Source organism: Callorhinus ursinus, unplaced genomic scaffold, assembly GCF_003265705.2.
Source record: "Callorhinus ursinus isolate GAN/ISIS: 27379988/994484 unplaced genomic scaffold, GSC_fseal_2.0 scaffold57, whole genome shotgun sequence".
Classification (NCBI taxonomy): Eukaryota; Metazoa; Chordata; class Mammalia; order Carnivora; family Otariidae; genus Callorhinus; species Callorhinus ursinus.
Window position 1 is genome coordinate 5,821,663 of NW_027397119.1, and position 15,633 is coordinate 5,837,295.

Sequence of the window (15,633 nt, forward strand, 5' to 3'; positions counted from 1 at the left end):
CCCAGAGAGAGCAAAGGAAGGGGAAATACAGAAAAAGCATAACAAATAAATAGAATACGGCCAATAAGGTGTAATATAAGTAGAATTGAAATGCAGAGGAAGAAAAAAGAAGAATTAGCTGCTTCTTTCCTGGAACACCATTTTTACTTGAAAGAATGACTGGGCAGACTATGGTCCTTTAGACTTGGGTATTTGGCAGACATTTTCTTGAAAATGAACAAAGTGAGCTTGTCACAAAGTATTTGTTGCCAGTTATAAAATTTTAAATTTCAAGCAGAAATTAGAATTTTGGAAAACTTGTATCTGCCATTATGAGTGGTTTTATTGACTTCTTCCCAACATTTAAAGACTGCCCTAAGATCAAAGGTGATATTAAAGAATGTGATTTTTTTATGTTTTATTTTTCTATTATTTTTTATTGAGATATAATAGACATATCATTGTATTAGTTTTAGGTGTACAACTTAGTGATTTAGTAAATGTATTACAAAATGATTACTACAATAAGTTTAGTTAACATCCATCATCACACAGTTACAATTTTTTTCCCTCATGATAAGAACTTTTAAAATTACTCTCTTAGCAACTTTCAAGTATATAATACAGCATTGTTAATTATAGTCACCGTACCGTACATTATATACCCAGGACTTACTAATCTTATAAATGAAATTTTATATCTTTTGAGCACCTTCACCTACTTTGCCCACCCTCTACTTCCTGCCTCCATTAACCGTAAATCAGTTCTCTGTATCTATGAGTTTGTGTTTTAAGATTTCATATATAAGTGAGATCAGATTTTTTTTCCTGTTATTTTGTATGAGTTCTTTATCTAGTTTGGATATTAACCCCTCACCAGATATATGATTTGCCAATATTTTCTTCCATTCTGTAGGTTGCCTTTTCATCTTATTGACAGTTTACTTTGCTATGCAGAAGCTTTTTAGTTTGATATAGTCCCATTTATTTATTTTTACTTTTGTTGCCTTTGCTTTTGGTGTCAAATCCAAAAAAATCATTACCAGGGCCATGTCAAGGAACTTACGCCCTATGTTACAGAATGTGATTTATAAAATTATTATTCTATAATGCAGTGTGTCAACATTTGGAAGATCTGCACCAGTGTTTTCCAAATGACCAATGTGTGATGACCCAAATTCTTTCATGGGTAAGAAGGTCCATTCAAAGTGCAAGATAGACCAATAGATTTCAGTGTAACAGAATATGAACAGTCTGTTAACATGGTTTCAGATTCCACTTGCTACTAACCTTTAAGAAACTACCACTTGTATTTTAGTATATAGTATCAAAGAAGAATATCCATAATTATCTTAAAAAGCTATTATAATACTACTTGCTTTTCCGACTATAAACCTGTGAAAGACTGTATGTTCTTTATATATTTTATTTATTTATTTATTTATTTATTTATTTATTGCATTGCAATCACATGTTTATTTAATACTTTGGAGGTAGATTAAAATACATCATACCTTTCAAATGCTCAATATAAAAGCACTTCCTTATAAAAGTTACTAGAAGTGGTGCCTGGAGAGTTTCTTACCCGTGTAGCTTAAAACCATATCCTTACACCCTAGTAAAGTAGAATTGGAAATGTTTGGCTTAGTATTCCTTTCCCCCTCCCCCTCTCTTCTTATAGAATAGAATACATGTATACTAGTGGGACCCTAAATTTTAACAATTTAAAAATGTAGGTCTTTATACATTTTAACTGAAACACTGTTATACAACATATTGAATAAAGTGTGTATGAAAATCTGGTTATCTTCTGCTAAGCCAGTGTTAAAGAAAATTATAAAAATGTAATACAACACCCTTACCAAATTCTTTTGTTTTAGATAATAGTTATTTTCATAAAAGATAAGTTATTGATGTAACTTTTTATAATAGTGCTCTTATTTTTAAATGTATTAGTGCATATTTTTTAAATTTCTTAGTTTTAATTTCTGCTAAGGTAAATATTAATAGATATACATAAACGAAAGCCCTTTGGGGGTCCTCAGTAATTTTTAAAAATGTAAAAGGGGGCGCCTGGGTGGCTCAGTAGGTTAAGCATCTGCCTTTGGCTCAGATCATGATCCCAGGGTGTTGGGATCAAGTCTCACATTGGGCTCCCTGCTCAGCAGGGAGTCTGCTTCTCCTTCTGCCCTTCACCCTGCTCTTGCTCACTCTCTCTCTCTCAAATAAATAAATAAATTAAAAAAAAATGTAGGGGCACCTGGGTGGCTTAGTTGGTTAAGCGTCTGTCAGCTCAGGTCATGATCTGAGGGTCCTGGGATCGAGCCCCACAGAGTGCTCCTTGCTGAGTGGGGAGCCTGCTTCTCCCTCTGCCTGCCGTCCCCCCATCTTGTGCTCTCTCTCTGTCAAATAAAATCTTAAATATATATATATATATGTATATGTATATAAAATGTAAAGGGCCCTGAGACCAAAAAATTGAGAATCATTGCTGCAGATACTAAAATGACAATTAAAATATACAAGAGTAAAAAAAATAAAATAAAATATACAAGAGTATTATGAACAATTTTGTGCCACTAAATATAAGAATATTAAGGTCTTTGAAAAACAAATATTACCAAAACAGAAAATCTGACTAGGCCTAAATCAATTAAAGAAATTGAACTGCTTATTTAAAACCCTTCCATAAAGAATGCTTTAAATCCAGATCGCTTCATTGGTGCACTTTACTAATTATTTAAGAGGGAAACAACCTTAATCTTACACAAATTCTTATAGAAAATAGACAAGGAGAAAACACTTCCCAACTTGTTTGATCTTAATTCTAGACCTGACCAGGTTATTATAAGAAGGGAAAATTATAGGCCATTTTCTCTAATAAACATGGATGGAGAAATCCTAAACTAAATAATACTGAATCTATATAAAAGTAAGTCTATACAGGGGTGCCTGGCTGGCTCACTCAGTAGAGCATGCAACTCTTGGTCTCAGGGCTGTGAGTTCAAACCTCATGTTGGGTATAGAGCTTACTTAAAAGAAATAATAAAATAACATTTATTTAAAAAAAAAAGTTGATACATCATAGCCAAGTTGAGCTTATTCTAAGAATCCAGTGTTATTTTATCATTCAAAAATTATTCAATGTGATTCACCATATTAATAGAAAAAAGGAAAATGATAATATGGGGAAGAAAAGCATGTGATAAGTTCGACACACACTAATGATTAAAAAAACAGAACCAATAATAACAAAATCCTCTCAGCCTACTTCCTACTGGAATGGAAAGGAATTGGTTGAACTTGAGAAGCAGTGTCTACAGAAATCTTGCAGTAGACATCACAGTGATAAAATGCTGAATGCTTTGTCTCTGAAGGCAGGAACAAAGCATGAAAACTTGCTATCATCACTCCTTTTCAACATGTCCTAGAGGTTCTAGCCAGAGCATTAAAGCAAGAAAAGAAAGAAATAAAAATTTTAAGGATGTGGAAAGAAGAAATGAAAGTCTCATTTTACAAATGACATGATTCTGCATGAACAGTAATATATTTATAAGTAATGTCTTGGATTATGCAGTTTTCACTGATGGCATTTCTATCATTTTGATTCTGCCTGAGTTCATTCTCAGAGTGTAGAAATCACTTCAGTGTGTGGAGGGACCTTGTCATTCCTCAAGTACATGCAGCAAGGTCTCTTACTTCTGGTATTACTTTTTTTCTCTACAGGTCATATCTGACTCCGGTGCGGGATGAGGAAGCAGAGTCTTTACGGAAAGCACGCTCCAGACAAGCTCGGCAGACTCGAAGGTCTACTCAAGTGAGTGTGATCTTCTTTTTATGTCATTTTGTCTATCTTCCTTTCTGTTGGAGGTACAATTAAAAAATCGTAAGATCAGTTCCTTACTCCAGCCACTGTTGTAAAAGTTTTCACCTGTGTTAAATCTTATACTACGTAGTAACAGATGAATTTATTCCTACATCTGCCCACTCTCACTTTTATTTCTCCAGACTCAGAGCAGGTTTATCTCCTTTCCTTCACAAGACTAATCATTCCATTTGTGTTTAAGAGGCCACATCTTAAGAATCCCTAAAGGAGAAGAGTTGGGCAGTTCCTCAAAATGTTATATATACAGTTACCATATGACCTAGCAATTTTACTCTTAGGTATATAGTCAAGAGAAATGAAAACATATGTCCACACAAAAACTTGTACATAGATGTTTATAACAGCATTATCCACAATAGCCCACATCCCAAATTCAGTGTCATTTCTGAACTCTGGCCAGAGTTTACTTGCTATATAGACCATATTTATGTGTGCAGTTTGCAAGCTTGCTGTAGAGTCGAGTCCTGGGCTCCCGGCAGCAGCAAGGTTTAGCATTGTGTGGCTAGGTGCGCCTCAGCTATCCTCTGCAGCTGTAGGAGTGGCGGGCACAGGCTGAGCCATCAAGCAGACCAAATAAATTAAGCAGTTAGCATAACTGGGGAAAAAAGAAAACAAATTTCCATTAACAAAGGAATGGATAAATAAAATATAGCCATACAATAGAGTATTATTTGGCAATAAAGAGATACATGCTAATGCTACAATGTGCGGGAACCTTAAGAAAACATTATGTTAAGTGAAAGAAACCAGACATGATTCCATTTATATGAAAATATCCAGAATAGGCAAAGCCAGAGAAATAGAAAATAGATTAGTGGAGCACCTGGGTGGCTCAGTCAGTAGTGTTGAACTCTTGATTTTTGGCTCAGGTCATGATCTCAGGGTTGTGCGTCAGGCTCTGTGCTGGGCATGGAGCCTGCTTAAGATTCTCTCCCTCTCCCACTGGTCCTCCCCCACCTCACTCTCGCTTTCTGTCTCTCTAAAAAAAAGAAAGAAAGAAAAGAAAGAAAGAAAGAAAATAGATTAGTGGTTGCCAGGGGTGGGAGAGAGGAAGGAATGGGAGTGACTGCTGATGGATATCGAGTTACTTTTTGGGGTGATGAAATGTTCTGAAATGAGATGGTGATGATGGTTGCAGAACTCTGTGTATATGCTAAAACCACGGAATTGTATACAAGCGTACCTCATTTTATTGCGCTTCGCAGATACTGCTTTTTTTTAACAAATTGAAAGTTCAAAGTTCAGTGGGGGAAGTCACTGCAGATGTGGTAGAAACAGCAAGGGAACTAGACTTAGCAGGGGAGCCTAAACTTGGGACTGAATGGCTGAAATCTCATGATCAAACATGAACAGGTGAGAACTTGTTTCTTACAGATGAGCAAAAAAAAAGTTGTTTCTTGAGTTGGAATCCACTCCTGGTGGTTTGTGAAGACTGTCAAAATGACAACAAAGGATTTAGAATATTATCTAAACTCAGTTGATAAAGCAGTGGCAGGGTTTGAGAGGATTGACTCCAATTTTGAAAACAGTTGAACTGTGGGTAAAATGCAGCCGAATAGCATCACATGCTACAGAGAAATTGTTCATGAAAACAAGCGTCAAGCAATGCGACACACTTCCTTCATTGTTGTCATATTGTAAGAAGTTGCCACAGCCACTCTGATCAGTCAGCAGCCATTAGCATAAAGGCAGGAGGCTCCACCAGCAAAAAGACTGTGACTTGCTGAAAGCTCAGACAATGGTTAGCATTTTTTTTAGCAATAAAGTATTTTTTAATTACGTGTGTACATTGTTTTTTGGACTTAACGCTATCTCACACTTAAAAGACCACAGCGTAGTTTAAACATAACTCTTATATGTATTAGGAAACCAAAACATTCATTTGACTCGCTGTGTTATGACACTTTACCACAGTGGTCTGGGGCCGGACCCTCAGTATCTCTGGGGTGTGCCCATACTTCAAAGGGTGGGTGTTATGATATGGGAGTTAGGTTTCAATAAAGATATATTTTTTTAAAGATTTATATGTTTGTTTAAGAGAGGGAAAGCGTGCATGCACAGGGTGGAGGAAGGGGCAGAGGAAGAAGAAGAGAGAATGTCAAGCAGACTCCCCGCTGAGCGTGGAGCCTGAGGCGGGGCTTGAACCCAGGACCCTGAGATCATGATCTAAGCCAAAATCAAGAGTCGGACACTGAACTGACTGAGCCACCCAGGCGCCCCTTCAATAAAGATATTTTTAAAAGGAAAAAACCCCTAAGGGAGCCATTGAAGTAAGGAAGAGTCTGATATAATCTGCATTTATATAAAAAATATATATAAATAATAACATTTATAAATATTTATATATTTTTTAATTAATTTTTTTTTAAGTAGGCTCCCTGCCCAGTGTAGAGCCCAACATAGGGCTTGAACTCACAACCCTGAAATCAAGACCTGAGCTGAGATCAAGAGTCGGAGGCTATGGAGTGCCTGGGTGACTCAGTCCACTCTTGCTCTCTCTCCCTCTAAAAAAAAAAAAAAAAAAAAAAGAGTTGGACGCTTAACCAACTGAGCCACCCAGGCATCCCATTCTGTATAATATTGCAAAAATCACCGTGCAGAGAATTGGTGGGAGTGGTCGGCAAAAGTATGTTAATAAAAGCGGGAAACAAGAAGACGTGTTAGGAGGCTGTCACAGCAGTCCAAGCTGGAAGTAACAAGACCATGAACTCAGTCGGGATGCACTGGCAGGAGAAGGGAGAGAAAGCTGTGACTTGGCATTAAGGAGGCAGAGGACGATGAGCTGATGAAGCCCAGTTAAAAGGAGCAGCCAGAGAGATGAAAGGTAAACCAGAAAATAGGAGTGGCAGAGAAGTAAATGAAAAGTCAGTTGAAGGTAACAGTCGTAAATTCTACAGAGGTCAGGCAGGAAAGCTGAGGACTGAAGAAAGAGACTTTTTTTTTTTTTTTTAAGATGTTATTTATGGGGCGCCTGGGTGGCTCAGTCGTTAAACGTCTGCCTTCCGCTCAGGTCATGATCCCAGGGTCCTGGGATCGAGCCCCACATCGGGCTCCCTGCTCCGTGGGGAGCCTGCTTCTCCCTCTCCCTCTGCCTGCCACTCCCCGTTTGTACTCTCTCTCACTGTCAAATAAATAAATAAATAACTCTTGAAAGAAAGAGGGAGGGAGGGAGGGAGGGCGGAAGGAAGGAAGGAAGGGAGGAAGAAAAGGGCTGTGCTTTCTCTTTGTAAAAAAAGAAAAAAAAGGACCAAGACTGACCTATAGTTTTTTGTTCTAGTTTGGTTTATTGTGGTAAAAAATACATAACATGCAGTTTATCACTTTAACCATTTTTTTAAGTGTCATTAAGTTCATTCGCATTATTTTGTAACTATTACCACCATCCATCTCCAGAACATTTTTGATCTTCCCCAACTGAAACTCTGTATATATTCAACAATAATTCCCCCTCCCCCCTCCTCTAGCTTCTGACAACCACCATTCTGCTTCTTGTCTCTATGAATTTGATCACTAAGTACTTCAACACAAGCGGAATCATACATTATTTGTCCTTTTAGTGCCTGGCTTATTTCACTTAGCATAATGTCTTCAAGGTTCATCTGCATTATAGCCTGTGTCAGTACTTCATTCTTTTTTTGGGATGAATGGTATTACACTATATGGTTAGATCGCATTTTGTTTATTCATTTACCGGCTGATAGACACGTTTTGTCTATTGTGAATTACTACTGCTGTGAGCATGGGTATACAAATGATCTCTTTGAGACCCTGCTCTCAGTTCTTTTGGGTAAATACTCAGAAGTGGAATTTGCTGGATCATATGTTTCTGTCTTAATTATTTACATTCTATTATACTCATCTGTTTTCTTATGTCTTTTCCATTAGATTAAAAGTTTCTTGAGTGCTGGAATCATTTGATTTGTCTTTGTAGTTCCAGTGCTTAAAGACACAATAATTTATTAAGAGAATGAGTGAATAAATTCATGAATAGTTAAAAAAATACAGGTTATAGTACTTGCTTAACTACCTCTAGCTTTAGAACGTCCTTCTCATGAGGACTTGAGCACATAACTGCTTGAGTTAGAATCAGCTCACTCTAGTCCTAACTCTCTTTCTCGCTTCTTCTTGCAGATGATTCCTACTTGTTTTTCTTCTGTACTGCTGCTCCTGAGAGCCTGGGGGAAATATCAATTGTTGGATTGTCTCTGTGTGACATTCCTAGAGTCACTTAGGAAATCATCTTAGAATAAAGCTAGTTTAGGCGGTGTCGTTTTTGTTGGTTGGTTGGTCTTTGTTGTTGTTGTTCTATCTGGCTCTGAATTTTCACCTTTTTGAGCCTGGTTTTTCTTTCTATAAGTAAAATCAAGTTTTTCTTATTATCCACTATTCAGAGAATTTCTCTTGGTAACCATTTGCTCTTGGGAGGTATGGAGCTTTCAAATAAAGGTATTGAGTATGAGAGAAGTACATCTACAACAGGCAGCCATTAATGTTGCCCTACTTTCTGGAACTCAAACTGGAAGAGCTAAAGTATTACATTTGAAATATACCTGGGCTCAGGCTGGGGCTCTTTGCACACTGAGGTGTTTATTTTAAGCATATCTTGCTTGTAATGGCCTCATACATTTTGAGAGCTTCATTTGGAATTTGATACTATTAGATCTTTAAGGCAGTCTCCCTGCTTATTTATCAACAGTTATTCCATGGTAAGGGTGAAACTTCCCTGACCTTGTGTCATTTTCCCAGGGCGTGACACTAACAGACCTTCAGGAAGCAGAAAGGACTTTCAGCCGGTCGAGAGCAGAACGGCAAGCTCAGGAGCAGCCTAGCCAGAAGTCCACAGGCACTGAAGGGCTTGAAGGAAGCTCGGAGAAGCATGAGCCCTCAGCGGTCCCAGCAAAGGAAGCTGGCGAGGGCCGTCAACCCTGGGGTGGGAGTCTGGATGAAGAAGTAAGTCACTGACATGTACTGTGCTAAAAGCAGGGTCATTAATGTGGGGAATCCCTCCTCACTGATAACTCAAGCACGGTGCTCCTTTGCAGTAGACAACTCATAGAAAACACTGGTAACGTCCGTCTGTCGTTGGCAAACCTGTGTGACTGAAAGAACTCAGAGGATGTCCGTCCTTCAGTCATCATTTTGTGCTAGCAGTTAACTAATGCTTATTTTTTATCCAGTTTTATGGAGATGTTGAGATATAACATTGAATTGACGTACAACATTTTATTAACTTTAGACTATGTACAATATGATGATTTGATATATGTATATATTGTGAAACAGTAAGTTCCATTAACTAAATTTATTCTTTAACTAAAGATGTTTTTCTATTCTAAAGAGAGAGGTTATGGTATAATAAAAATACAAATAGAAATGTGAGGATTTATTGAGTGTCTACTTTATACCAGGCATTATTTCAACTATTTCGTATGTATTAATTCGTTTAATCCTCAAAACAACCCTCTGAGGTAGATATTATTATTTGTATTGTAAATGTAAGGAAATCAGGTCACAAAGAGGTTAAGTAGCTTGCCCAGCATTTCACACAGATGAGAAGTGGTTAAGCAAGAACTTGAGCAGAGGCAGCCAAGCTCCACAGAGCGCTCTCTCAACCATGATTATATTGTTCTCTAAACCCCTGCAAACCTAGCAGTTTACAGAGCACCCTTTAATCACATGCCACAAGATGTCATTATTGAGGTGGACAATTTTTTAACTTATGTTCCCTTTCTCAGGTGGAGTTGATAGTCAAAGGCATAGGATTCTATTTAGGGTGAACATAACTCCTAGTTTAAATTAGGAGTTCAAATTACACCTGTTACCTTAGTGTAATTATTGATACCATTCATCTTTACTCTCAGAAGTGTCTCAATTGGGATGATAAATTTTCCCATCACCATAGTTAGAGGAGAAAAGAATCTCCTTGCTCCAACTCTGAATGGCTAGGTTACATAAACTAACTGAGGTTCTTTTGTTTATTTTGTTCTGTCAGCTACTGTTTATTGATTACTTACTACTAGCTACTGTTCCAAGCATCTACCATACATTCTCTTGTATAATCCTCACAACCCTCTGTGAGGAAGCTATTATCCCTACTTTACATAGGAGAAAGCTGAGGCTCAGAGAAGTTAAGTAACTTATTCAAGACCACACAGCTAGTAAGTCCTGGAGCTAGAATTTGAACCAAGTTCTGTCTGATTCCAAAGCTTACTATATTTTATTGCCACTGTCTTTATAAACAAAAAAGTATACAATCTCTACATGTATTAAGAATTTATCTGTGCATCTTCAAAAAACCAAGTTAAGGCTTATTGTCAGTCTCTTTCTCCTTGGGGAAAAATTTCAAAGTGGAAAATGGGAAGTTTTTTTTAAGTTTCAATAAGCCTGGTTATGGCAGGTTGGTAGAATATTCAGAAATTGATTGCTCACATTTGGCCTCCGTTCTCAGATAACTCTGTATTGTTTCTTCATATTCCCAAGCTTTTTATTTTTCTATGTAAATCTTGCCTTTCAGTGCTCCATCTTAAAAAGGTCATCACCCTTCTTATTTTCATTCCAAAATCAAAGGAATTTTTATTAACAAGGTTAGTGCTACCTAGTGCCCTTTGGTCAGTTTAGGAAAAATTTTCCTGGGCTGCTGTCAACCTGATGGTATTATCAGAATAGGAATCCAGAAGCTGTTTCCTTTCTGGCTAATTACCTAACTAACTTTAGTTTAGCTCAGTAGCTATTTATTGAACATCAACTATTAATAAGCCTCTTGGTATAGGAAAAGCCCATTTTTAATAAGCCTGCTATTCTTATCCTTTGGTTGGACTTGACCTCTAACATCTCACCTTGTGGATTATTTCCAGCCTGTCTATCGTCGCCTGAGGTATCCAGTTCAGCCAGACAAACCCACAACACCAGTGTCTCCTTCTGCATCAAGATCCTCTCTCTATACCAGTTCCCATCTGCTGCAGACAAGCAGATCTTCAGTCCCTGACTCTGAGAGTCCGGAGACCACCACAAACGCTGCAGTTGCAAAGGAAATGGACAAAAATGGTATGTAGAGCTTCATTTTAGGTGGCGTCCCCCCGTCGTGTACATGCCTCCGTTTCCTAAAATCACACTTCGTTTTATCTCTGGCCAGAGAGTGAAGAAGCAGATGTGGATGATCAGTCCTCTACTAGACTGTCCATCCGTGAGAGGAGGCGGCCCAAGGAACGACGACGAGGCACGGGCATCAATTTCTGGACAAAGGATGTAAGTGGATTGGTCCGTGCTAGGACATATCACATCATCCATGGCCGCCGTCCTTTCTGCTGAGTTCAAAAAAAAGAAAGGGTCCCACCTGGTCTGATGAATCTTGCAGATTATCAAGAAACATTACTGAGGAAAGAGAAGATGACCTACCTAGTGTGGGACTCCTTTGGTATATCCTTGGACAGATGCCCAGTACCTAGAACAGTGCCAGGCACATAGTAGGCACTCAGTAAATAATTGGTGAAGATAAAAAAGACCAGAAATCTACAACAACCATATAAGCAAATATAACAAGTGAATAAGCTTGTCAAACACCAGCAATTCTCCCTAATATTTCCAGAAAGTCATGTAGTTAGTCAATAGTATTATCACATATAAGCAGAGATTCTAATGAAATATTTTAAGAGCATTACAAGAATTTCAAGGAACCAAAAATCTTAGTAATATAAGTTCATCTGACTCAATTTTACTCTTTTAGAGGAAAAAAGAAAAAAAATATATAAAACAGATTAACTATGGCTTTAAAATAAAGACAGGGACACCAGAGCTTACTAACTGCAAGCACACATTTAGTACTTTAATTCACCCTCCTGTTCTATACCGGTCTCACTCAACTTTTGTTATTGGCATTTTAAAAATTAAGTGACCAAGAATCAAGAGGTCCCTGGTTACCAATGACTCATCTGAAAACTAGATGAACCATTCAGTGAGACAAGGAATGAAACAATAATAGTCATCTATTAGAAACTATTCTTTAAGATAAAAGTATCTCATTTTTGTAGGACCAAATAGATTGATAACTATTGACAGAGATGGAATAAAGTCTGTCCTTTCTAAAGATACCCCTTTTCCTGCTATGGTTCATTTGACGTTTTTGATGACAGGCAGTGTTCCTGAGCTGTCTGCCTATGGCGGCTGTTAAAAGGCAGTAACAGAGCATCACTTGGCAGTCAGTTCTCACTGCCTGTGTTTGAAATGCCAAGATGCATAATTGATGGGAGCTGACCTTGTTGCTTTCAAGGATGTCTGTGACTATGATCCTCTTGTTTTTCTTCTTCCTTTTCAGGAAGATGAAACTGACGTCTCTGAAGAGGTAAAAGCAGCACTGGTAAGTGGCAAGCCAGTGAGGTATGTCCCTTTTGGTTCAGCCTTTCTCGTGTGCATACAATTTCAATAGAAGAGAGCAGGCCCTATGCAGATTTGAGTTGAGGGAGAGTTTGGAGATAGACATTGCTCTGAGAGATGTGGCAGGTGTTAGTTGGTGGTACATTGTCTTCAGATGCTCTTGAGCAAGTTTCCTGCACTTCTCTATGCCTTCTGCTGATCCCTAACACAGTTCTAGGATCTGTCTATCTGCTTTTTCTCTCTTGTGAGTACATTATTGGATTGTAGAAAGTACTTTGAAATCTTTGGAAGAAAAGTGAAGAGTGATACTATTTCTTTTATGGATCTATACTTATATAGAGAAAGGAACATAAATGTGAAGAATGTAAACATCACACAATCCAAAAGTCACATATTTGACTTTGAAATAAGGTTAAACCCTTGACTATTATACAACTCGGGCCTGGCATCAACTTTTCTCTGCAGTGGATGACCTGGGCCCAGCTTTCCCGACACTCCCAAGTTCCTGAAAGCCACTCAAACATGACAGAAAGTTAGTGGTTTCCTTATCAGTACTATTTTTCAGGAAGGAAGGAATTTGGTTTTGACTACATGAATTGAGACTACATGTACATCTTTACTGGAAATTATGTAAAAAAGATGGACTTTTTGTATCCTGCAGTTAGTTGAAAGTAGGTTTTCAGAATATATTTGAGAGGCGCCTGGGTGGCTCAGTTGGTTAAGCCTCCGACTCTTTTTTTTTTTTTTTTTTAAGAGACAGGGGCGGGGCACAACGCAAGGGAGAGAGAATCTTAAGTGGGCTTCACACCCAGCGTGGCGCCTCTTAAAAAAAAAAGAAAGAAAGAAAGAATGTATTTGATAAACCATACCGAAAATCAACAACTAACTTGTTCTTAGCAGAGGAAATAGAAATACTCTATTATGTCATTGACCTGCCTGTATTTTAGTCAAGATCCAAAGCAATCAGTAGGGCCTTCCAAAAAGCAATGCCAAGATGACTAGTGGTGACAGAGGTGAGAACTGCCTATCGTTGGTTGAAGCTAGGTGACTTCACAAAGATGAGCCACGTCAAGTGGAAATACCACAAAGAGGTTCATGCACATGCATAAATAACAGCAACTCTTCAGTTCGTCAATGGGCTGGGAAAGGCTTTTGGAGATGTAAAGAGTGGATGTAGGAAGGTTGCTTTGGGGAATTATAAGATACCTAAAGAGAGAATCTGAATAATAGTTACAGAGCACTGAAATGGACTATAATCCCTAGGGAGTTATAGAGGCCATTAAATCCGTAAAGGGAATGACAACAAGGATGGCTTTGTCGTGACAGGATCTCTTTTGTCAGTGAAAATCTGTGTCTCCACCTTTCCAAACCACTTGCCATGGGAAAATCCTAACATAGGGCACCAGGTAAGGAAAGCTAAGATGTTCCTGATGCAGTGCGTCCCAGAGAATTTCATCTTAGGACTTGAATGAAATCAAATGAAAATTACAGAAAAGATTTTCTGATTCTTTTCTGGTGAGGAAGAGCAGAGACTATTGAGGTTTGATGAGAAAGTCATTTGTCAGACTGAAAAACATTTCACTCATCCAATTGCTTGAGGCATCTGTTAGTGTCTACCATGTGTCAAGCAGACTCCAACGTGAATCTTAATAGAAGAATGAACAGTCTGTTATCTCCAGAAAGTAGTTTAACTGAAGAGGGAAAACAAAAAGCCAAAAACACTTACCTGTTTTTCTCCCAAGTACTCTCTAACGCTAGCAGGCATGATGCCGTTATCATCATATGGACCTGCGGAGCAACATGCCTGGCAATGTAAGCTGCAGTTCTACTTAAAGACAATCACTGATCTCTTAGGACCAATCTTTCTCCCCCACCTCCATGTCCTTCCATCAGGCAGCAGAATTGATCCAGCCAGAGGAGGGGGCATGAATTGGCACTGTTAGCTAATGAGCATGGATACTGCTGAGAAGCGAGGGCAGTTCTTTCTTTTCTTGGTTTTTGGTTCAGTAAGACTATATATGCTATTGAGGTCATGACAGTTCCCTTCTCTTTCTTAGCCTGTTCTTAAAGAGTAGTGGTGGTATTTTTAAAGTTAACTCTTCCCAAGACTCTGGCATATATATTTTTTTGAGATAAAATTTACAATCCAATAAACCGCACAGATCTTAAGTATACTCTCTGATGAGTTTTGACAACTGTATACACCAGTGTAAACACCACTCAAAATATAAAATTTTTCCGTCACCTTGAAAAGTTCTCTCATGCCCCATTCCCTGTCCCAAGAGACAACCACTCTTCCGATTTCTGTCACTATGGATTAATATTGCCTATTCTTGAACTTCATATATATGAAGCATACAGTCATATTTCATTTTAAGAGTAGAAAGGAAACTTGAGTGGTTATTATTCCTATCTTATGTTCCAGTTAAGGTTAGAATTAAAATGACTCCAAATAAGTACAGATTTTGTTTCCTCCTCTTAAAAGATTTCAAAAGAAGATTCTTTAACCTCTCGCCCTTGTATCAGTAACAGCATGGTTAAGAAGATCTCTCTATTGTTTAACTTAAATCTCTATTGGTATCACTGAAATCCATTTCTTCTTTTTGTGCACCTGTGCTAGAAAAATGTTATCAGCATTTTTTTTTTAAGATTTTGTCTATTTATTTGACAGAGAGAGACACAGCGAGAGAGGGAACACAAGCAGGGGGAGCAGGAGAGGGAGAGGCAGGCCTCCCATGGAGCGGGGAGCCCGATGCGGGGCTCAATCCCAGGACTCTGGGATCACGACCTGAGACGAAGGCAGACGCTTAATGACTGAGCCACCCAGGTGCCCCTGTTATCAGCATTTATATACAGATATGATTTATTGCCAGGAAAGGCCCTGATGTTTGTTTTCAATTATGTGATAGGAGAAAGACCAGTTGTGCATTTCTATGGTGGTGACACCAAGGAATGATACTTAGAAGGCTGGGGACTTTGCTTAAGCCCAACATACTACATGATTTTAGTCAGAACCCATTCCCATTGGTAAATCCATGAACAGGTGAGACTGGCAATGAATATATAATTTGACGTCTTAGCACCTCCTTGACAGGTGCATTCAAAGCACATCTGTTAATTATCCACATTAGGTATGTAATAGATATTTTCCAGAAGTCTTAATATATCTTTTATCTTGCTAAGTGAAAGAGAAACTGTATCTAGATCTTAATGTGAGGAAGAAAGGTATTCCAGTCATACCTGAAAAACTTTTATATTCAGGAGCATGTTTGTTTTCTTTACTAGTGGTAATTACTAGAGGTAATTTCTTTACAGTATTTGTTCTGGAAGGCACAGTCATAGGCACACTGCAGAAAGTGATGGCCATTTGGTTTCTTTCCATCTTTTTTTTACCTACA

General features: G+C 38.2%; 1 protein-coding gene and 1 long non-coding RNA gene across 11 annotated transcripts in view; one reads left to right on the forward strand and one right to left on the reverse strand.

Moving 5' to 3' along the window:
• The window catches only part of PPP1R12B (protein phosphatase 1 regulatory subunit 12B), a 209,323-nt gene that overhangs the window by 119,731 nt on the left and 73,959 nt on the right, over positions 1 to 15,633 (forward strand). For 9 of the 10 annotated variants that reach the window (XR_012375832.1, XM_073884588.1, XM_073884589.1 and 6 more), the window contains 5 exons: positions 3,706 to 3,796; positions 8,612 to 8,815; positions 10,720 to 10,909; positions 10,998 to 11,110; positions 12,177 to 12,218. Coding sequence is in view for 8 of the 10 variants with exons in the window: in XM_073884588.1 (XP_073740689.1) it covers positions 3,706 to 3,796; positions 8,612 to 8,815; positions 10,720 to 10,909; positions 10,998 to 11,110; positions 12,177 to 12,218 (640 nt within the window). In the remaining 2 variants the exon portion in view is untranslated. Of the gene's footprint in view, positions 1 to 3,705; positions 3,797 to 8,611; positions 8,816 to 10,719; positions 10,910 to 10,997; positions 11,111 to 12,176; positions 12,219 to 15,633 lie in introns of those variants that run through there. The other variant, XR_012375833.1, reaches the window with a different exon arrangement.
• The window catches only part of LOC141371137 (uncharacterized), a 60,462-nt gene continuing 49,041 nt past the window's right edge, over positions 4,213 to 15,633 (reverse strand). Inside the window, exon 3 of the long non-coding RNA XR_012375834.1 lies at positions 4,213 to 4,460. This is a non-coding gene — a long non-coding RNA (uncharacterized lncRNA). The remainder of the gene's footprint in view (positions 4,461 to 15,633) is intronic.